The 23,462-nt window shown below is 39.0% G+C and overlaps 1 protein-coding gene across 1 annotated transcript; it reads right to left on the bottom strand.

The window, feature by feature from the left end:
- Positions 1 to 49: 49 nt before the first annotated feature.
- GCFC2 (GC-rich sequence DNA-binding factor 2) lies at positions 50 to 22,793 on the bottom strand. The gene is made up of 18 exons (XM_050894716.1): positions 22,385 to 22,793; positions 21,482 to 21,583; positions 19,991 to 20,152; positions 19,118 to 19,336; positions 18,038 to 18,123; positions 15,804 to 15,919; positions 13,881 to 14,067; positions 12,564 to 12,687; positions 10,786 to 10,864; positions 9,448 to 9,560; positions 8,510 to 8,709; positions 7,925 to 8,078; positions 7,524 to 7,645; positions 6,211 to 6,287; positions 5,380 to 5,446; positions 2,155 to 2,301; positions 1,681 to 1,805; positions 50 to 1,319 (listed from the first exon to the last, which is right to left on the bottom strand). The coding sequence occupies exons 1-18, from the start codon at positions 22,791 to 22,793 to the stop codon at positions 1,205 to 1,207; spliced, it is 2,604 nt and encodes an 867-aa protein (XP_050750673.1). The 3' UTR covers positions 50 to 1,204.
- Positions 22,794 to 23,462: the final 669 nt, after the last annotated feature.

The raw sequence follows: 23,462 nt of genomic DNA, 5'->3' as shown, positions 1-23,462 counted from the left end.
CTAATGTCACATGTTAAAGAATTGAACCGTAGGAGTCTGATTAACACAGCAAAATATTTCTAGTTTATTTTCAAAACAAAATTATTTTAAGAAGTCCTCTTTTGTCTGTAGCACTGATCAAAGCTATTTACAATTAAAGTACTTTACAAAAATATATTTTTAACTTAAAAAATATAAAATAAATCACAGGGATTAAGTCTGCAAGAGTTAAATTCTAGTTCCAGAAGATTTTGGAGAAATACAGTCACAAGTAAACATACAGAGTCCATGATGCACTACAGTTTCTACAATAAAGCATCCTTGTTATTCTATAACAATATTTATTGCAAATATACAAAGTTATAAAACATTAAAAATCAAGCAAGGGTATGATGAAGTAAGGTTCGGTAGATCTTACTGGGAAGTAAAGGGAAGACTTTCCTAGTTTCAGTTACTAGAAAGTAACTGAAGTTGTTCTTGTGCTTCTCATCATCAAGATGTCTGTTATTAAAAGCCTGCCAAAGCAGGACGTGTGACAACTCCAGCTCTGTGCACACGAGTTCAGTCTGCATCACTCCAGTACAAAACTCCCAACGCACATCAAGACGCCATCTTCACTACGTTTGCTCTTCCCCAGATGTTCTGTGCAACTTCTTACCTCGCTGAACCCACATTTACCATCCACAAACATTCATTAAACTCCTGATCTGCACACTGACTGCCCTTTTTTCTGTACCAGGGCCAAAACCCCTGCAACATTACAAATTCTTTTTCACTAGGGATGGCTTAACAATAACCCTACCAAAAATCACTGTGGACCACAAGTTAGAAGAGCTCAATGACTGCTGAGTCAGAGTGATATTTAGCAATTAATACTGAAAATAGCTTGTAAAGCTGTCTACTGGCTAGCAGTGATGAACTTTACAAGCACCTTCTATCTTTCCAGGAATCCTTCCAAAAAGGATAAAGCAATAAAGCATTGTCACACATTTTGGAATGCCTGAACCATCGCTTTACTTTGACAACTGTAACTTCTAAAAAGATTCCTTAACCTAGGAGTAGATGGCAGTAGAAGACATTTGGAAAAAACCCTATTTAACAGTACGACAGTGATTACCACTACGTCTTTGAGTAGGCAGGATCCACTAATTAAATTTCCTATTAGAACTGTTCTAGTGTGAACAGCAGGCTTGTTTCAGTAATATAAATGTTGCTTCAAAAATTTCTACTTCCCGATCATCGATTTAAGGTGTTCAAGTTTGTACTCTTCAATGAAGTCTTCAACAATATGCAGAGCTTTGACTTTCACCAGCAGGAGAAGAACTTCTTTTGTTTCATCACTACAAAATAAAACAAAAAAAAAAGAAAAAATTATATAGCAGCACTTTTATGTACCTGACTTAAGTATACTTTATTAATTTTAAAGAGTCAGGTATCGCTCCTTGCCTACTTGTCGTCAGGTGACCTTGGCTACGCTGATCACTAACAGTACCCAACATCTAGCACCTCAAACCATCACATTAAAACTAGAACTGCAGAAGCGTTCCTTTACATTATGGACTCCATCTTTTGTTTTATGTATATATGTGACGAGAATATCCTTGAAAGCGTCAAATATACGAGACTTAAGGAATTTAAGAAATATTTAACACTAAGTATTTGAGGAAGTGCTTGAATCCCAAGGAAAGCCTTATGTATTACCTGTGGTTATTCTTGTGTAGCGTACGGGCACACCGCAGCAAGTGCTGGCAGAAGTTCAGTAATTCAGGGAGAGTTGATCCACTTTTAAGATCTTGGAACCATCTTCCTGGGAGGCACGCAACCACCTGTTCACACAAAAAATATTTGGAAAAAGTTTAAAAAGAAAAGTCTTTCAATATAACCAAGTCACATCGCTTCTGACAGGGACTTTTTGGCAGGGTCAGTCATTATTAATAGTGTGGTTTTTCTCTGAAACCAAGATTGATTATCCCTACAAGTAGTCATTTTTAAGAACCTATGGACCAATATTTGCTCTAAAATGCTTTTATGCACCAAGGTCATAAAAAAATTAAAAACAAATTTCATATGTTTAAATTTTAAATATTTCATCTTCATTTTCAACCCCTCTTCATGAAAAAAAAAAAAAGCAGCTTTTAGCATACACCCTCTTCCAAAGTACATGTTATCTTTTACCTGATTACACTTTTCTATATGATCTGGCCCTGGTGGTGTGTTTAAAAGTTTCAAAAGAAGGTAACGATTCAGCAACTTGCTCAGTCCCAAATCACGTATCGTATCTTCTTGTACAATCCCATCCCAAAGAAGAACATTGGAGAGCAGCTGCAGTAATGAAGAAACAGAGAATACGTATACCTCGTGGCTGAAAGCGTGCTAAAACACATTACAAGTTTTATGTAAGATAAAGAGATAATACTATGTCCATCCAATTTAAGTACTCAAAACCCAGGATTCACACTCTCTAAACTTATTGTCAGCCACTAATAAGCTGCATATAGTAAATAACCTTATCAAGTAGGATAATTAATTTTACACGTGCATATGAACTGTACCCTAATATGTGTATATATGACCACCCAAGGTGGGGGAGAGCATTTTAGCCTTCTAATAGGTTAACAATTTGCTAAGGCCCAAGTACAGAAGACAACTATACTTTATGCAGAAGAGCTAGCAGTCAATCTGACAGCGTGAAAAAAGGAAAGAGTATTAAGATGCTCCCCCTACAAGAAATAGGGACCAAAACCAAGTGACATCCAATTCTAAGCAAACCGTCAGGGAATCCAAGACAGAAGTAAAAAGAGTTACTACATCTGCTCAGGATAAGACTACACGCAGTCCCTCATAACACGATGAGGTTGGTAGCCACAGTTCATAGCAGCACAATTTTTTTTTGGTAGTATAATTAATAAATCAGAATTATTAGGTACTGAGAGTTTTCTTCTGTTGCCCCATCACTATAAATCCTTACAATTGTTGTCATTTTTGAGTCTGATGTAAGAACATGACTACTTTTTCCCTTAACTCAGGTTAATTTTCAGGTAACTGTTAACCTCAAGGTATTTTGCCCCCCCAGACACAGCCTGCTGTATTTGCAGTCACCAGTCAAAAAGCACTCACAAAGCCCACCACCTTTGCACATTTCTCTGGAGTATCTGATGGGACACTTCCATCGAACTGCGTAAGTGACTAAAAACATAGAACAAAGAAAAAGGAGTGCTTCCACTGGCCAGCATTAATCAGGAAAGTACACAGCGTACTAAACAAGAAGCACATTTTCAGCTGCCCGTTGTATCTACACCAGGCAAGTTAGGCAATACCCGGGTACAAACACTGAACTTCCATCACCTGTCCTTTTGCATTAGAAGAGTTCCTGGCTCATTTCTCAGCCAAGGCAATGAGTATTTCTCCATACAATTCTGGGCGTGCTTTAGAGGCCATTCCTAATAAGCGTTGTGAAGGTGGCAACCCATATTGAAAGACAGGGCTTAACAGCATGAGTGGGGGGCTGCACAATGGCAGTGGGTCTCAGCGCCAGAGAGCAATCTCAAGCACAGATGAGTTACACTAAGTATTAAGTAGGTCCCAAGAGTTTAACACAGATGAGTTGCAGTACTATTTACCCTGGGGTGACTGAATTCACACTTCCATTCCAGAAAAAAAAATGATGTCACAACTATCCAACAGATACACAGAGCAAGAACACTTTAAACTACTCTCCATTATCACCCTTTCAAAGACGACCGCTGTGACAGTGAAGACAGAAATCAAAAGCTAAAAGGAGAAAACTTTAGTCTGCAGAGGAAAGCACCCAGGTCTGACTTCCATGAAAACACAACACACAGTCCTAGAAGGTGGGATCAGAATCCCAAGTCTGCCTTGGTTTTTGCTAGGTGTCCTAACTCCCTCTTGCTTTCTCTTCATCTGTCCACGACAGATTCCTGCACAGCAGCTCACCCCAGGAGCAGCGGTGGCAAGTCTTTTGCCAAACAGACCTCAACATATCCAACCTTCCAGGCTTTTCAACAGAAAGGAAGCTCTGCATCTTGAGAACAGGAAGCCTATGCAGGGCTAGGCATCATGAATAGCTGGGTAACTGGAATATTGTCTGGGATTTTAATGGGGTTTTATGCATCTAAATCTCATCTTTAGTAAGAATCCAAATCTACTCCTAGAGGAAACACATCTTAAGTAGGAACTGAAATCACAGGCATTCAGAAATTCCCAACTCAGCACCCCAAAAGTAAAACTATACTGATGTGCTTATATGAACACGCAGTGATTATATTCTACAATAATGGTTAGCATAACTAACGCCATTTTATAAGGCAAACGGCCATTCTCTGCGACAGAGCTGGTCACGTATTAGTCCCCTTTCTCCTCATCATCAGGCCATGAAGGTCCTGTGCACCAAGCAGATGAACCACACGGACAACTTCTTCCCCTCCCTGTCAGCCTCAAAATTCCTGGGCGCCAGGCTGATTACTCCCCTCCTTACCAGCCTTGAAGGTCCCAGGCACCCAGCCAACCCGGTGGTGGTGATGACCCCATCACAGAAGAGGGAAGCGTAACAGCACACAGAGCACTGCCTATAAAATCATGCAGTTACAAGTCCTAAGGGAACAGTCTTGCACCAGAACTGCTGCTGGACAGCGAGACCCATGAGCCCCCTCGGTGGCCAGGGACACCTCCACCGTCCTCTGCTTCCTCTGAGGACTGAGCGACTCATATTCCTTTATGTGTTTCTAGTCTAGATTATGATTGTTATATTATTGATACTGCAAGCTAAATATTAAGATTTGACCCGATCTGCAGAGAGTCTAGGTGATTAGGAACCATAAGCTAAGCTGTGCTATAAATTCTGTGCTACACTACTTATAAAATTGTGCTATGCTGATTCTGATTATAAAAATACTGTGCTACTCTGATCATAAAATGCTATGCTGATCATAATATTCTGTTAAAAAAAAAAAAATAAAGCTTTAATTGTACCTACAACTTAGTGCCATCATCATTCTGCCCAGGATCCCCAAAAGAACCTGTCTGTCCCCGTAGTGTTGGGTGACAGTGAATACGATGTAACGCCAACGGGCCTGGTTGACCCAGTCAAGGAAAAAAAAAAGTGAACCAGCAGGAACAGATGGGCAGATCAAAGTCTCTTGCAGAAGATGTACCAGTTGGGTAAAGAGAAATAAAGTGTTCAATTATAGTTCATTCTTAAATCATCACATGCAGGTTGCACAGAGAATACATCCTTCACTGAGAAAAATGGTTATCCATCCTAATAAAAATGTATTAATCTCCCAGGAATCGGACTTGCCTGAAGATATATTTCCTGACTGACTGCAAAATACTTTTTCAGTAAAATGAATTTCAAAGAAAAACACAGCTCGCTCTCTCTACCTTAACAGCTGACCAAAAACATCTTTCTTGAAATTTTGAACATAGTGATGACTTGTCTTCCACAGTGCTGTCATGGAAAGAAGAAAAAAAAGTTAAAATAAGGATTTATTTTTTGTTTGTTTATAAAAGAAGATAAACAGACAACTGATCTCTTAGATACTGATGAATGTTAATTCTGGAATTCTTTCAGCAGTGACAGCCACAACCAGAATAAAGGTCTAGGGAAACAGCTGTCAATTTGAACCCGTTATAATACAACTACTATGAAGTAATTTCCAATAAAACTACCAGTTGGGAACACCTGTGTCTACATTTCATGGATTCAGATCAAAACAGCATTGCTTAGAACCAAACATCCTCTGCCAGCTTTAGTAAAGCTTCTCTCCTATCTGTATCTTAACCTCACATCTCCCAGCCTCCTCCTCATTCCCATCTTTGAAATAGTGTCCAGTAATAAGCATCAACAATAACCCCCCTATTTTAGGAATGACAGGAGGAATCGGGGGACACATGCACACGACACCAGACTGCCTAAACTAACACAGGCCCTCAGATATAAGTTGCTAAGCTAAAACCAGACTGTGGACCTCATGTATTGAAAAAGCTTTTCGTTACAAGAGCAAAAAAGCATTAAGTCAGTGGAGTTACCCTTATTAGAAAGAGTTCATAAACAGAAATAAGGCTTCATAACCTTTCCTATAATAAAACAGTAGAAGGCGTGTTTGTTCCATTAGCTGTTAATGGAAGTCTACAATATTTCATCTACATCTGTAGGGGAGAAGGGTAGAATTAAAAAAATAAAAGTTTAAAAGAGTCCCAGAGCCAGCTTACCTTTTAGGATACAGAGGAATAAAGACATCTTCCTCTACAGATTTCTTCATTCTTAGGACAACCGTGTTCATCAAATCCTATTAAAAAAGGAATTATTACTGTGTCCTCACAAGAAAGACTTCATCTTCCATTTGTAACAACTTCAATGGTTATTTTCTTCATCTAGAAGTGTTAATATGTTAATTAGAGATAAGTACAGTTGCCACTTGTATATAATACACACTGAGACCATGAATATATTAAAAGCAGTAGACAAATCACAGCTGTAATTATCTATAGGGTTAACCTAGAGGATTTTTTTTTTTTTTTTTAAGATGAAGTTATTTCCCTAAGTGGAGACCTTTTTTTGCATGTTAATTTGCAAGGCAGCAGGCAAACTGTATAGATTAACAACAAAATAAGTTATGCATATAGGATCTCCATAAAAAGCTGTGAAATTCTATGCAAAAAAAAAAATCACCACAGCTAGGATAGTATGCATTTTTAGGCAACATGCTTTTAGGTGCCATAGATTGCCACCTACCTTTTTTTAAAAGCTTATTTATTTAAAGGTCTGGTTTACTTTCTATACAAGCGGTATCTTGGCTAAGGTCAATTGTACCACTTGACTTGAAGCCATGGTTTCAAATCAGCAACCTTTGGACGGTTCAGTTGGAAGGCATAAACATTTTCTTAAAAATACTTCTTTTCATACTCAAGGCCTAAACATCCATCCTATTTCACCAGTTTTATACTAGATAAACCTCCAGATTTACATCAGAATAAAACCAGAATCAGGCTGAAGAAGGGCATGCTAGAGTGACTATGTGTATAAAAGTAATTATTAAAAGCTTGCTAAGATTACGAAGTAGTCTTTTTCCTAACCAATTAATTAACCTCTGGGGATTTTCAAATTTTAAAATTCCAGATGTACTTTATTTATAAAAGCTTAAGGAGTTGACCACTGGAGCATTATTAGCATTTAAAGCTCAAATTTTGGAAGACAATTAAATGCAAATCTAAATTCTAACCATTGTTATTGCAGTGAAGCAAGATTAGACCTACAATCAGATTCTGGATAGGTACAGGCAGAATTTTTCTAGAACAGGAGCTAATTTCTGTCTCAAGAGCGTCCCATCTCCCATCACCTTCAATAAGGAGAGCATCAGAGAGCTGGAAGTTTAACTGTTAAATCTTCTTAATATAAAGTGACAAAACAAACAATCAGAACCAAACAACTTCAGGACAATGTTCTAAGTGCCCACAGGAGCAGGCACAGAAAGCGCACGCAGTGGATGAAGTTCTCCCTTCCCTGATACCGCAGGAGCTTTTACCTCTTTTGCTCGACTGCATTCATTTTTGGAAAGGACTTGTTTTTCAAAGATGTTATTGCAAAGCTGTACAAGGTTCTTTGTCTGAGAAGTAGATAAAGGATCCCACACGCTCTTTACAAACGCTGAAAAAAAAAAAATAGGAATTTATTTCATTCACAATATGCAAGTAGTTATCTGCTCAAGTTTCAAGGCATTACAATGTAACAGAAGTAAACATACAAAAAGCTAAGCCTCTCACAATAATCTTAAAAAGAGGCTACCTTAGCCTCACTCTGTGGAACTACGTAATCACTACATCTTGGAGCACCATTATATAACTAACAGTATTTGATAGCTAGCAGTTTTATTTAAGGTTTGATTGCCTAGCTGCAGTGAACATTTTCACAACAATCTTACTATACCTGTAATTTTTGGAAGAATAGTTTTTTCAATCACTCTAGGCAAAACTTCTTGATCAGGATCATCATCCCTTTTTGATTCAGATACGTTTTTGGCATCACTGAATTCTTCTATAGCTCTGAACCAGGGCATCTCTTCCAACTCTGTGAAATTCTCCTGAAAGATCATTCCTGTTAGTTGTTCAGCTGGTCAGGATGACAAGAAAAGCTCCATCCAATGGTACCACAGATTCCCACTTAATTTCAGATCCACCCTCATCACTGAACAGGCCAAAAACAACAAATCAGGAAAACTAGATTTAAACCTAGAATTTAAAGGGTGGGATTGTTAAAGTGTCTTCAAAGAACTCAGGAGAAGAATTCTTTTTACAGAGGGTGTTGGAAAAGAGGCTGGATGTAATGGGAAAGGAGAAAGTTAAGAAGATTCTAACTACACGCTTCTATTTCTGAGACCAACATAGGATCTTTCTATTCATTTCTAATGCACTGTGTTATGTATAGAAAACACATCTAATTTTTCGTATTAATACATAATACACAAACACACATACAATTTTTGAAGAAAACGAACTCAGCTGATGCACCTACCTCAAGAGGATTCCAATTTATTAACTGAACTCTGATCAACGGATTTAATAGCTTAGGCAGGCAGAAACTGATATAAGCATCACAGTAAGAGTCAGGAAACTTCTCTTTCCATTCCTGGAATTTCAACAGGATTTTTCTGATGTCACAAAAATCTGCATGTACATCTTCAAAGACTTTCCTACTATCCTCTAAAACGTTATCTATGGATAATATTCATTGGGAATAAAAAGAAACAATCACAGAACTTATTGAGGCATAAGCTGAGTTTATGCATTTATAGGACATAAAAAATATCTGTATGATAATTGCATTTGTCATTTATCTTTGACACACCGGACACTGAAATGGGTTTTAAAACCAGCTCCCTGGAAAACCCAGTTTCAGAAAAAAATACTGTCAGAAGACCAAAAAAGACAAGTTTCTTCATGATCTATTCCACAGATTTATACAACCACTATGTTTCAAACTTTATACCACAGTGATAAAATTTCAGACATGAAAACCCTTCTGCTGTTATATGGAGAAAAGGTATTATGCCTTTCCCTGCTCCTCTTCATGCATTCATTCAAGATAATTAAAACACTGACCTTTAATTCACTCTATCTTCAGAAAACAAATTGATTTACAAAACACGTTGTAGCATTGCATTGAGTACTGTCAGATCAGCTTTGGCATAATCTAAAAGAGCTTACTTCTAGTTGAAAGAGTCATGTGTAATGCTGCCACCACCACATAACTCATACCAAAAGAAATCTACAACCATATACCTATTCTTCCCAAGTCATTAGTCAGAGCTGTCTGAATACATTTCTTTTCTACAGTGTGTAACTAAGAATATGTAACTCAAATGAAGTATTTCTTCACCTTTCCTAAAAGAAGTCATTAAAAAATATCAGAAAGATTTTGTTCTAGGACATCACATTAAGACTGTCACCAACCTTTGCTCTTCTGGAACTCATTCACCTCTGTCGGAGTCAGCTCATCGTCACTTGACATGCCTTCATGGTGATCAGCTTCTCCTGAACACTCTCTCGCTTGCCGTCTGCAAGTCCTGTATTTTGTAATGAACTCAGATGAGTGAGCCTCTCCCATGTATGCAAAAGGAAGCTTAATGAAAAATAATCTGACTTCAAAAAACATACTTAAAGCAAGTTGCAAGAGCAACAGCCTAAGGAAACGCAATGAGGGAGCAATAGTGATTATGTAATCATAAGGACACAAATTGTGGAAGAAGGAGGGGATTTGGGAACTGACATAAAAGAGGTCAGAGCAACATCTCTGATCCCCCCTATGAACCACATAATAACCTTCACTTCACCTCATTCCCACTGATGAGGCTAGTAACTCATCCCACCTGGAACACTGAACATCTAGCATGGTACTAGACACTGTCTCTGACAGTTTTAGTGTCTAGTAAACTACTGAGCTCTCAGTCTGTCGTCTCAGTTCTGGATTACTTGTGCAATAACCCACATAAAAATTGTGACAGCACTCAAGTGCCAGTTGGGCTCAAAAAACTATTGCCATGACACCAAGAATCATAACAGGCTGCAAAATCAATAGCTTGCATCTCTGCCACAGGAAAATGATACATGATATGAAAGTGATATTGCATAAATACTTTCATATGGTTATTTACATCAATTAGCATTAAAGGTTAACTGCTTCAAGTGGAAGTTCTTATTATACCATTTTTCATCCATTAAAATTCCAAGGTTCTTGCTGCTTCAAACTATAGTTATGAGTTGAGGCATCAACGCAACTGTAACACTCTCAAAGCTCCCAATAACTTAAAAAAAAAAATCAGTACCAATCTCTGAACACTGTAATATCCAAAATGTAGTATCTGTCTGACCTACACTGATAGCAGAGTAGGGGCTAGATGTTGCTTTGCTTCACTCACCACCACCTGCCCAGCAGCAACAATACTGCCTATTTTTGCTATCTATACAATAATACAAAAGTATATTTCTATATAAGGTCATAATATTATTTATTAAAACAGGAGGGAAAAAGCTCCTCATAGTTTTGCCTCACTTCAGACTTGTTAATTTAAAATAACAAGATCTATTAGCATTCAGATTCAAATCAACATGAAGAGAATGACATTAACAAATAGATGGTTTCGAAGTACTTCAAGTTTTGGAAAGCAAATACGTATTTTTTGTGTAATCTCATTTAGTAATCCTACAGGTTTACATTCATCACTGCATGAATGACAGCAAGTCAGTACACAGTACATTTATCAGTGAACTGCACCTATATGTAATAGCTACCTTCGATGTTCACACATTTCCAGAAGCTGTGTTTTCTCATCACCTTCCAATCCACCCTTAGTTGGTTTGTCATTCCCACCTATCAGAAGACAGAAACAGCCAAAAATAAAATGGTCTGATTTTGAAGTTCCTATTTTTTCAAACAGGAAACACAGATTCTCCTTCTATTGTCCTTCATTTGGAAAATAGCCAAAGAAAAATCAAGCCTCCTAATGAAAACAGTCTCCAGAGTAACGCACAGTAAATATTACTTGTTAACTGCATATAGTCAGATGTGGTTGTTCCCTGATAGCAGTTGATGAAAAGGTGAGTTTGATGACATTCCAGTCAGCGCTCACTGCTTCCTAATCCTGGAAAAAGGAACTTGATACCTTCCACAATAGGTTCTTAGCAGCGCAAAAGGCAAGCATAGGGACCTACCTTTGTCCTGTACGTCAAAAATGAAACCATGTAATAAATCAGAATAACTTTTGAGGTTCAGTTCCAAGATTGTAATGGAAGTTAAATCCCCGATTTACACTATTCAAAATCATTGCATTTAGATTTCACGACTAGCCAGCTCCCTACTGCCTCCTGTTATCTGCGTGATCACTGACTGTGTGACCCCAGTTACCCCTACTCTGATTCTTGAGTCCAACACAGAAGTAGAAACTAGAAGCATTTTCTAGTTGGGCCATTCATTTGTAGCACTATTAGCTGGCTGATATGTGCACAACATGCCAAAAAAAGTGCAGTATTACTGAAGTATTATCATATAAGAAAAAACAGCCTTTCCACTATATTAAATACAACTAGGAACATAAAAAACAATTAAAAGTGCTGTTAAACATGGAAATACAGTCTCATTTGTAATGAGCTGGAAGTAAAACCATTTTAATGGCAACTATTACTATGGCACTACCCTTTTCTTCTTAACACCTGCTGTCAGTCTGCTACACCATTTTACAAAAACATACAGGCTGCTAGCTTTCTCTAATCAGCAGTTTATCCTGTGTAGTGAGAAGACTGAACCCATGCGATTAGTAGTTACCAGAAACTGGTGCATCTGGCCTCCATCTGTTCCCAGCAGCTCCAAGTGTATTGCTCTTAGCTTTGCCTAAACAGTTTTAAAGGGTTCAGTTTTGGAGGTTCAGTTTATTTTAAACAGCAGCAGCTAAAGATTCACGTGGCACACAAACAATACATTGGTGTTCAAAGAAAATACGAGATGAGGAAGTTGTAATACTTTTTCCTACAGTGACAAAAAAAACCCAACAAAACAGTTTTGTTTTTGATAAAACCCTTACACAAAAGAGGCTTCTTTCTTCATGTCCTTCCCTTCCCGTGTCACCTCCTAGTTTGAAATCTCCATTCTGAGCACACACATAGCCTTAAAGACACTCTCATGTAAGAGTGATGTTGCCAAGTAAACACACTGATTTTTCATATATTCACGGAATCAGAATCCTACATCAACAAGCTTTCTCCAACTTAAGACCTACTAGAAAACCAACTACCTTTTTAGTTTTAAATTTTGATGGGAAATTGCTGACTTGAATAACTTAAAATTGACAAAGTATTTGGTCATGTTATGTGCACTATTAAAACAGAGAAAAATAACATCATGGACCTTACTGAGGTGAGGATTTCAACTGAGGTATAGCAGAACATGGCTACTGACGAAAAGGGAAAGGAGATCAAAGGTGAGAATAAAATACTTCACCCAAAAAAGTACTTGTATATTTCTGCTCAAAGAGTGCATGTTTCAATAAGAAAATAACTTCTAACTTCATACTAACTTGTCAGATGCTGAATATAAGCAGATTCATTTTTCAGCTCATCTTGCCTTCGTTTCAGTACTGTCATGGCTCGTTGCTGAAGAAGTACATGTACAGCCAATTCTAGCTCATTAATGTATTTCAGCTGAAATAAAGTAAACAGCAATCAGGTTTTCAATCAAATAGAATACAAAAAGAATGAATAAAATACAAAAAGAATGAATAAAAACCAGTTTTCAGTACTTGGTTACAACCAAAGTATTACAGACTGAAAAGTACATTTGGAGTCATTGGAGTTTTTCAGACTGTTTTGTAAGACTGAAAAACACAAATAAACACCAGTTGCTCATCATGGGACTACCCAAGACTTCATACAAAAGCGTTCAACAGGACACTACTGGTGTACTTCACTTTAGTTTGCTTTTGAGCCACTAGCTGTTAAAGAAAATGTATTCATTAATTCTCCTTAAAGTTACATAAAGAGGGGTAATGGGTACAAGTTACCCCTGGAGAGATTCTGACTGGACACAAGAGGAAAATTTTTCACGAGAACAATCAGCCATTGGAATAATCTCCCCAGGGAAGTGGTGGATTCCCCAACATTGGACACTTCTAAGATTCAGCTGCACAGGGTGCGGGGCCATCTTGTCTAGACCATGGTTTTGCCAAGAAAGGTTGGACCAGATGATCCTTGAGGTCCCTTCCAACCTGGTATTCTATGATTTATTCTATGAATTGCGAAGCAGTCAAGTGACACAAATTAGATTTCACAGCACTATCTATAGAGGATAACAGCAGTTTACTTTCACTGAGGCCAAACTTTAGGCAGCTCCTCCCCGTTTTTAAATACACAAAGTCTGCAGTTCAGGAAACAGATGCAGCCAATAACGCAGACAAATTCTCACACAGCTCTGCTAACTCAATCTCAACTCAAACCTAACATGAAATCCTTACTACCTCTGTTATGTAACCTTGAGTAAAGACATTTAGAGAGATCCCAAAAGTGAATTTAAGTGCCACCTCTCATTTAACTTCAGCACATTCTGGTTGCTAGACCTGCAGAAAACTCCCTCCAATAACATTTTGTTGTCATCCAACAGAACCTAGTGAGACCATAGCTTAAGTCAGTACACCCATACCAGCTTGATCATCACTTTAGGTCAGGGTGAGGGCTGATTTGTTTTCCGTGTATTTTGTTTCTTGTTACATTAGTATTTCTGATAGAATTGATTTTTAACTGAGTGGTTTCCCTCACCATTTCCAAACAAAAAACCCTCATCCTTCATTGACAGAATGCACCTTTATCATCTAAAAAAAGGAAGAGGAAGATATACATACTTTTTCATTCAAACAGTTTATCAAGTTTTCTACATATGTTTTCATGGCTCTGTAGAATTTGTAATTCAGAGCTGCATCCGAAGACTTCTCTAACTCCTGGACAGTCATTTTTGAACTTTCAATGTCCTCTATATATTTTTCATACTCCCTCTGGTGGGCACGGTGTACATCCTGTAATGATGTTATCCTGAAAAAAGAGAAACCCAGACAGACAACTAAAACTATTGCCAAATTAGCAGTTGATACATTCCGAAACATTTTTCCCATTATAATCACATACAAAATCTTCGCCTGTACTAATAACAGCACTTGCATTTGAGCTAAAAGCACTGAAAGATTTATCCATGCCAGCACTTGCAAAAGTATGGAGCATGGACAAGCATCGTGCTTTGGAGACTCAAATGTCACTTACATGGTGCTAGTTTTGAAAGCACCACTGACATTTTACCTAGATCCCTCAATACACCATGCTTCCCAAAACCATAAAAAGCCGTATTTTGTGATATCACATTAAATGGATTCTACCCAACTAATCTGGATAAAACTACAGCTCATGCCAGTACGTCCATACTAGTTTAAGTTGCATGGATAGGAGCACCTATAAGCATTCACCATATGCTCACTACTAAACAGAAACCAACTGAGGACTCTTGCTGCTAGGAGGTGATAAAACCCAGGAACTTATGTCTGCAGCTGTCACTAACTATTAGGTAGCTAGCACAGGAACGTTTACATATATTACAACTCTGCTTCCTCTTTTTTCCCCCCTTCCCTCCTTACATATCCCAAGTGATTGCTCAGCTTGAGCAAGCCTGTAACAGAACCAAGAAACAGACATTTCACTTCTCTGAAGCAGGAAACACTTCTCAATGAAAATAATTGAATTAAGCTATTGTTCTCTACTGTGCTAGAAGTTAAAAAGGCTATTTCAGCATTTAGCATGTTAAACACATCTATAAAGTTTACATCAAACAGGTTCCCCCTCCCCTTCTTGCCATTTTCCAGATAGGTTTCCCACTTGATAGCTTTATTCTCATTTTTCTTCTTTGATTCTGTACATAAATTCCTACTTCACTCGCTCCTTTCAGGTGATTATGGCAAAGAAAGCATACAATTCCACAAAAATATTTAGTCCAATTTAGTTGCAATTCTTTAAACACGCAGGTCTATGATGGTCTGTACAAAGCAAAGCATACACAGAGAGAGCTCGGTGCAAATCCATAGTGCATATTTATGTTTCAGCTGTATAATGTTACTTGTCTAAACTTATCTCAACAGCTGCTTTCTGGTGCTCTGAGAGATGACAGGGGATGGCTTACCTTAGGATGCCTGACCCCAGCTGTCCTTCTCACACACCCTCTCGGAGGTTCCCACTTCCACCCCAGGACACTTCAGCTGCCCATACAACATTTTTTTTGAAAAAAAACCAAAACAAAACAAAACAAAAACCAAGGCAGGTTCTAGTTTGCCTAAATAGGCTGCAGAGAATTTACTGCTGCTTTAGGAAATACTGAGCTATTTTTGCAGCTGGTATAAGAACCACCATAAGAGGGCTAGGATTGCCAGCTCCATCTGCCCTGGTTAAAGTTTTGCTTGCTGGGCAAACATAACATTGAACCAACGCTTCTGTCAAAAACTACTAGCAAGCATAAAAAGCTGCTGCCATTTAAATGAACTTACTTTCTAAAGTTCTAGTTGATAAAACATTCTTGAAAAGTCCAAATGCTCCCCTACAACAAAGCATGCCACGTAAAGTTAAAAATTTCTCGTACTCTACTGGACATCGTAACAGGCATATTACACATGAAATGACAACCCTGAAATCCTCCACTACTCTGGAAAAAGAATAAGACTTCAAAGCTGTCATCTCTCATTCTGTGACAAAAACAACTCAAAAGTTAAGATCCTAAGAGCAGGATTTACCTTTCAGTCAGTCGCTTCTTCACAATTTCCAAGTTCACAGGTGGCAGAGAAACAGAGGGATCAAACTTTGGTTTAGCTGGTTGAGATTTATGCAGGGAAGCATCATCATAAATTTCCTACAAGAATTTTAAGTGTTAATTTTTAATACACCAGTTAGACAAGTTTTCCCTCTGCAGCTCTATAGATCAACAGGACGTATCATTCGAATACCCAAGGCATATGATATTAAGATACATATTTCAATCATCAAATTAAGTACAGAAAATGTTGTACAGAAAAGTAGAACACAAAAGCAAGGAGAACTGAAAGTATAAAAAACTGCATATAAGTTGTATAAAAACACATAGTGCATACACATATAAACAGCACAAAGTAATCCATAATTTAGGGTACACTTAAGTTGCTGTCTTGGTCTGAAAATATCAATAGCTTTCAATAATGCATAATACTTCTATACTGACAGCTGAGACTTTGCTAGTATCAAGATTCTAAATACAAAATGTAGAAATAAAGTACAGCCAAGTGGTGATGATAACATCTGATTTTACTCATGTCTTGCTTTTTTAAAACTATTTGAATATACTTATGATAAATTATTTGCCATCTTTTAGTCATTTAATATTCTATTTTCTCATAGTAAACTTTCTGATTTCCCCCGTCTTGGTTTTGGCTGAGACAGAGTTAATTTTCTTCTCAGTAGCTGGTACAGTGCTGTGTTTTGGATTTAGTGTGGGAATACTGTTGATAACACACTGATGTTTTAGCTGTTGCTAAGTAGCGCTTATCTTCAGCCAAGGACTTTTCAGTTTCCCATGCTCTGCCAGCAAGCAGGTGTGCAAGAAGCTGGGAGGGAGCAGAGACGGGGCAGCTGACCTGAACTAGCCAAAGGGGTATTCCGTACCATAGAACATCATGCCCAGTATATAAACTGGGGGGAGTTGGCCGGGAGGGGCGGATCGCTGCTCGGGCATCGGTCAGCAGGTGGTGAGCAATTACATTGTGCATCACTTGTCTTTTCTTCGGTTTTATTTCTTTTTTTTGTTATATTCCTTTTCATTACTATTATTATTATATTATTATTACTGTTAGTATTCTATTTTATTTTACTTCAGTTCTTAAACTGCTCTTATCTCAACCCATGAGTTTTACTTTTTTTTTTCCTCTGATCCTTCTCCCCATGCTACTGGGAGCAGGGAGGGGTGAGCAGCTGCATGGTGCTTCGTTGCTGGCTGGGGTTAAACCACAACACCCCCCAATAAATATGAATGCTACCTTCTAACAAAGCCAGTGGCCAAAAGACAGATTTTTCACTCTGACAACTCAGCTTAACTGTAATTATAACTAAAAAATTATTCCACTGAATTTTAGCTTATAAATTAAAAGATGCTTTGCATTCTAAAACAGTATAAGTTTGTATATTAAAATCTGGCCAAAACACAATCAGTTGAAGCAATCAAGTCCATGACTAAGAAGTTCTGCTACTAAAAATGGTTGCAGCTTCCTGAACAGCAGAAATTAACAGTTTTCCAGAAACAAGTAGAATATGAGGACCTAAGAACACCAATCATACTGGATTTGAAATTCAGCAGCAGAAAGATGTAACTTTCTCCCAGTCCTCTAGCTACTCCCATTTAACAGGCAAAAATTTCTACAATTTTCTATTCTGACATAAAGAACCGGTTATTCACATTTTCCTAGTCTGACCCAGAGTAGGTGATTCAAGCCAGAAACAAAACTTCCAGCTCATCAGAAGACACACAGTTTATTTTTGCCAGTTATTTACCAGAAAAAAAAAGACAGAATTCTGCTGAACTGTGAAAAGAGCTCTCAGATTGCCACCCAACAGAAATTTAGCATAATAAAAGAATTTTTGCTTTGTGAATTTTTAACATTTGCATTATTTGCATACTCTTGCTTTCAAGATCCCTTGCACGGCAGCAAAAAAATCAGGGTTCAGAATTTTATTCTCTGCTTTTCACAGTCTTCCATCACATATAGGTAGCTGCCTTTGAGGTAGACAACAATACCCTCCTTCTGAACAGCTAGACAGATACTACAGATATTCATTATCATCTTCCCATATTTCTAATCATCTTTTCCCTGAAGAATCAGAGTGTAGCTTCCTAAAAACCTCTGTAATGAGAGGGCAGGAAGGAGATATGACAGTACTCCAGACAAGTTCTCTCGCCTATGAGCAAAAAGCAACTTCCAGTGGTTAGGAAAGCATACATCACCTGAGAGAGTTTAATGGCTTTCTTTATTTGCTGTTCTTCCCACTTAATTTGTGCTTCATCTTCACTTGATTGATCACTCACAGACACTGGAAGTTAAAAAAAATCATTATTAGACGTAATTACATCCTTTATTTTTCCCTCCCATGTTCTTCTCCCTCTAAAGCAACAATGATTCTCCCAATCATTACTGGGAAGTGATACACACAAAAAACAGCAGATAAAAACCTGTAGATGGAGGACTTCCAAACTGAAAGGCAAGGAAGGGTTGGAAATGGCTAGCGGGATTTGTAGAATTCATACCAATATTAATTTCCCCAATATACTGTTTCTCAGACAACTACTACTGCAGTACGAGGAGCACAAACATATCGGTTTTATGTCTCAGAGCAAAACTGTGTATAATACATGCAAATAAAAGTATAAGTACAGACTATAACACAGTGAGTGACATTATACACAGCAAATCCTTGAGTGTTCCAAAACGTACACTCTACTATAGATACAAAAATATCTCACTAGCATTAATTAGAATTGCAGAACTGGCTCGTAGTTATGCATTCCTTATAACCCTTATTTAAATAAAATAAACCAGTGCTTCATAAACAAAACTGTTAGCAGCTATAAGAGGATAAAAGAAATGGAAAAGCCAGATATGCTTTGCGTGCATTCGGTTTGTTTACTTCTGAAGGGCTAGGTTGTTGGGGTTTTTTCCCTTTTTCAAGAACAGTCATAATGTCAATGCAGGGAGAGCACTCGGAAGACCGGACCAGAAGCAGGAGGCAGGATTTACAGCAACTTTATTCACATTAAATGCTGTGCCTCCTACAAGGCAATTTTTTTTGCAGTCAACAAGGCCAAAAATCATTTTTTCAATGCTTCTCAAAGCATCCTGCACCACATTAGTGAGACCTAAACCAGGTTAATGTCCCATATAAACCTCAAGTAGCAGCTGTACAGCCTTTTGCCAAGACCCCTGCGGAGCAAAGCCTCACGCTGCACTCTTTACTGGACAAGTCCCACATTCTTCCAGTCCTCAGTAAAACAAAGCCACAACCACTGGGAGAAATGGCACAAACTCACCCATGTGTTCAGTCATCCTCTGCCTAAGAGTTCTCATTTTAGGAACAAAATTGAGATTCTTCATATCAGACTCATCTTCACTCTCTAAGTCACTGCTTTCTCTTCTCTGAGAGATCTGATGACTGTTTGAAACATCCAGTGGAAGATAATCAGCCCGTGTCCTGGCTAAGTGACGCTTCCTTCGAGCAGCCTTAATACAAGCTGCACTGGGGATATTACCTGCATTGAAGAGAAAGAAAATCTAAGCAAAAGACTAAAAGCACAACTCTGTATCACTCCTAATGTCGCCTAATATCAATAATCACCACAGTTCAGGATCACTGTACAATTCTGAATATAGGACAACAAGATATTTTTCTATTAAGCTTACCATGTTAAATCTACGGAGATGGAAAAGCATCCTTAAAAAGTGGCTCTCAGTCTAAAAACAAAGCTCAGACTTTTTTCTTTTCAATGTCCTCCATTTTTCCATCTCCCCAAAAGATGGGGGTTACTAAACTTAGTGAGTTTACAAAGGAATCTAAAGTTTACAAATCAGCACAGATGAGGTTATATTTTAATCTCATGAAGGGAACTGTGCATCTTTAAACAGGAATTTCTTTGCTGCTTTTCTTCCGAAACCAATGGTCATAATTTCTGATCCATTTCCAAAATTAACACTGAAATACAACAAACATCCACAACCAAAAATATTGGGGAATCGTCACTATTCTTTCAGAAGGGTAGCCCTGACTCAGCACAAACAAGATGCCTACACCTTACGTGATTTAAGCTGAGTGGGATTCATCTCACCTATCTTGTCACGTACTTCAAACAAAGAATGCTGTAAAATAACTTCCTTTCAAAAAAAAAAAATAAATCCAGGAAGCTAACCTGGTGATAAATCCTTCCTGCTCTGTAGAGAGATGGATTCATTTTCAGAGTCTGAGCTGTTGTAGTCCTCACTTAGTGAAGAATAACTTCCATCCTCCTTCTCCTCCTCTTCTTCACGAGTGCCTTTGGTGTTGCCAGTTCTAGGCTCCAACTGACAGATTTCTGTTTTAGGGGGGAAAAAAGTAAGATTCATGATTTCAGTTTCAGCTGCTGGAAGTTGATGTGCCATAACTGGGTACCAGTAATTATTTACACCTTGCTGCAGCAAAGACTGGTCACTTATTTATCTCCACTTGTTGTCATCAAAACATGTCAAATTTTCCAACACTCCAAGACAGTAATTTACAAGCCAGTTCTCGAATCAAAGCATCTGTGATAGTCCTAAACCAATATGTCCTTCTGAGATAGAGAGCACATTTACATGCACGAAAAGAATGGTATGAGCTCCCAGACGACGACTGATTAATATCCTGACAGTTCACAGCATGTTTGGATTCATCTCCCTTGACTTTATAAATTGTATTTAGAAAGCGCTTTTTTTTTAAAGCATTAACAATGAGGGAGTCCTTATTTAAACTATAACGGTTTATGTATGTCTGTCTTGTCACCAATTATCTCTGAATTCTTTAAAAACATTGATTTCTCTTCATCTGCCACTACATCTTCAGTAAATCATCAGATTACTGAACAACAGAATGTGCCACCTGTTATAAGAGTATGAGGTACACTTTTATAAGAAGATACTAAGAAAATTTACCATCTCATCTCAATCGCAATCTCAAAGGGATTTATTTCTCAGTCTAATTTATTTTTATCTAACAGTAGCAATTAGGGTATACCTGTGAATTGACAGAGGTGTCAAAAGGGGAATAGAAGGGAGGAGAACTTTTAGACACGCTTGTTTAAAACACACAAACCCCAAATATCCCAACAGGAAACTTACTATAGTTCAATGTGACTAGAAATACAAGAACAATCAAAGCTACTGACTGTACTCAATTAAAATATTCAAATGCTGTAACAGCACACAGTTTAATAACACAAAGTTTGAGATTTACATCAAGTTTTATCAAACAAAATCCTACTAAGCTCACATTTTCTCTCAATGCAAATACTCAGATCAAACTGCAATTTGTTAGCAATAAGCAGTGGACAGTTGCCACACAGTTTGAAAGATATGATGCTGAAGCACAAATTTTTCAGAAATGTATTAATTCTGATGCACTACAGGGGTTCTGTATACCCAGGTCTTCTCAAGAACAGCCTCTAAGTTCTGATACTGTTTTACCAAGGTCATATGGAAAATAATTCCAGCACAAATAGATTAAAATTATAAATCTGTAAAGTAACATTATTAGTATAATCCTGGGTTCAATTAACAAGTAAAAAACATCTAACAGCAGTATTTGTACATCACTCTTCACATATCGATTCTGTAATATATTTTCATGTAAGTATTCCATTAAATATTGAACTGAAAGAAGTACTTACTTTTGCTTTCTTCAATTTCTATCTGTGCAGACAGCAGGCTTTCCTTCTTTTGAATTCTAAAGGTCACTTCATTAAAGGATGGTTTTTTGATTTTAAAAAGTTCTTCATCACCTATCCAGACGAAACAAAATGATTCTGAGTAACACTAACAAAGAGTAATATATGTGCATATATATATGCATATAAAGTGCATGTAATCTCTATGTGTGCACAGCCTATTTTTTGAAGTTCTGGCTGCATTAAGTCTAACTAGTTCTATGGCTTTATCACTCAAGATCCATCACCTCTTAATTTAAAACTGTGCAGCTCAGCCTCTTCAATAAAGCAACATTGTACTGTTTAAATGTATTGTTTCTTTGCAGTCTGCATCCATTGCAAAGTGACTGCTGTAAGCTGCCCTGATGTGTCTTGTGTCATCAGTCACAAAAGCAACAGCCCAGAATAGTCAACTAAACATTTAAGTTTCAGTTATTTAAGCTTGTTCATCATTAACTAGGTTAGGCATGGAATCACATACTATCTACCTGTTTTCTCTGGTTTTCTCTGCTCTAAGAAGCTTTCAAAAGCTTCCTAGCCAAAAGCACACGGACACGTGTCATCTTCAAAGTGCTTTTATATGCATTTCTGTTATAAACCCTCACGACAGCCCTATCCATAATACAGTATTCCTGGTTTTGGTCACAAAGAGGCATAAAGGTGACTTGCGGCTCCGCGGGTCACCAGTCCGGGGCTCAGTCAGGCAGGAACCGCCGCCCCGTACGCGGTGTGCGGAGGAGCAGCCTGTTCATCCAAGCTCCCAGCCCGGCTGCTCCTCCCCGCGCCTCGGGCGCCGTGAGGGTGCCGGCTGCCCCCCCGAGGCGGGTGAGGCTCTGCCGGCCCTCCGGAGCGGGGACGCCGCCGAACCCTTACCTTCCCGCTCCTCCTCACTATCGAAGCTCAGCAGCACCCTTCCCCCCCGCGCCGGCCCGGTTCCGGCGAGGCGCGGCCCTCGGCCCGTAGCCGCCCTTCCTCTCTCCTCCCGGTCCCCGGGGCTGCCCGCCGGCTCCTCTGGGGACAGCGGCCCCCCTGCTGCGACCCTGGCTCCCTCGGGGGACGCGGCGGCGCTGCCTGGGTCCCCCTCGCCCTCCTCAGGCTCCGCCTCCCGCTCGGAGTCGGAGCTGGGGCCGGGGGCTGGCGGCAGGGGGGCAGCGGCGACCGGCTCCGGCTCCGGCTCCGGCTCCGGCTCCGGCTGCGGCTGCGGCTCCTCCTCGCTGCTGCCGCTGGAGGCCGCGCGCCGCCGGCCGCGGAAGTTACGCGGGGGACGCCGGAACATGCCGCCCGGCGAACAGCCGCGGAGACCCCGCGCGCACTGCCTCCCCAACACGCATGCGCGATGACCCCAAGGCTCCACCTCCACCCTGCGCAAACCCCGCCCCACGGCGCAGACCCGCCTCTCCTCGCCTCGTCCCGCGGGGAGGTGGGCGGGGCACGGGGAACAGCTGTCCAATGAGGGCGAGGGGGCGTGTCCCGTGCTTAACGGTTGAGGAGCCGGAGAGTGGGCGGGAACAGGTGCTGTGAGGGCGGGCGGCGCGGCGCGGGCAAGGGAAGGGGGTTATGGTGTGGGCTGAGGGGAACATGGAAAGTATCCCGTCGGTAGAAAGTAGAAGGCATTTTGCTAGTAATTAATTGATCGTTGATGCGTAAAAATGAAATTTTTTTGAAGGGCCGTGGGCCTGTTTGTAGCAGGGGCTGCCATGGTGGGTGCTTCCCCTGCTTGTTGCTAGGTCATCAAAAACTTATCCGGTTTTGTTATTATATATAATTTATAATAATTTATAAATAAAATAAATTATAAATAATGTCCAATAATAACTATATAATTAATAATGACTATTCATAAAGAAACTTTTGTAATTATTCTAAATTATGTAAATGAATATATGAATATATATATATATAGAATATATGAATATATATTCTAGCAGGTTGAAACTGCCATGTT

Source organism: Gymnogyps californianus, chromosome 3 (genome assembly GCF_018139145.2).
Source record: "Gymnogyps californianus isolate 813 chromosome 3, ASM1813914v2, whole genome shotgun sequence".
Lineage (NCBI taxonomy): Eukaryota > Metazoa > Chordata > Aves > Accipitriformes > Cathartidae > Gymnogyps > Gymnogyps californianus.
This window is presented reverse-complemented; position numbering and strand designations above follow the sequence as displayed.

Excerpts from the sequence above, each read along its gene's own strand:
- GCFC2 (XM_050894716.1), bottom strand. The coding sequence starts at position 22,793 with ATGTTCCGGCGTCCCCCGCGTAACTTCCGCGGCCGGCGGCGCGCGGCC. Across the intron at positions 18,124-19,117 it reads GAGGATGACTGAACACATGG|TGTCTGTGAGTGATCAATCA; the intron begins GTGAGTTTGTGC and ends TTTAACTTCCAG. Across the intron at positions 12,688-13,880 it reads TAAACTGTTTGAATGAAAAA|CTGAAATACATTAATGAGCT; the intron begins GTATGTATATCT and ends ACTTTATTTCAG.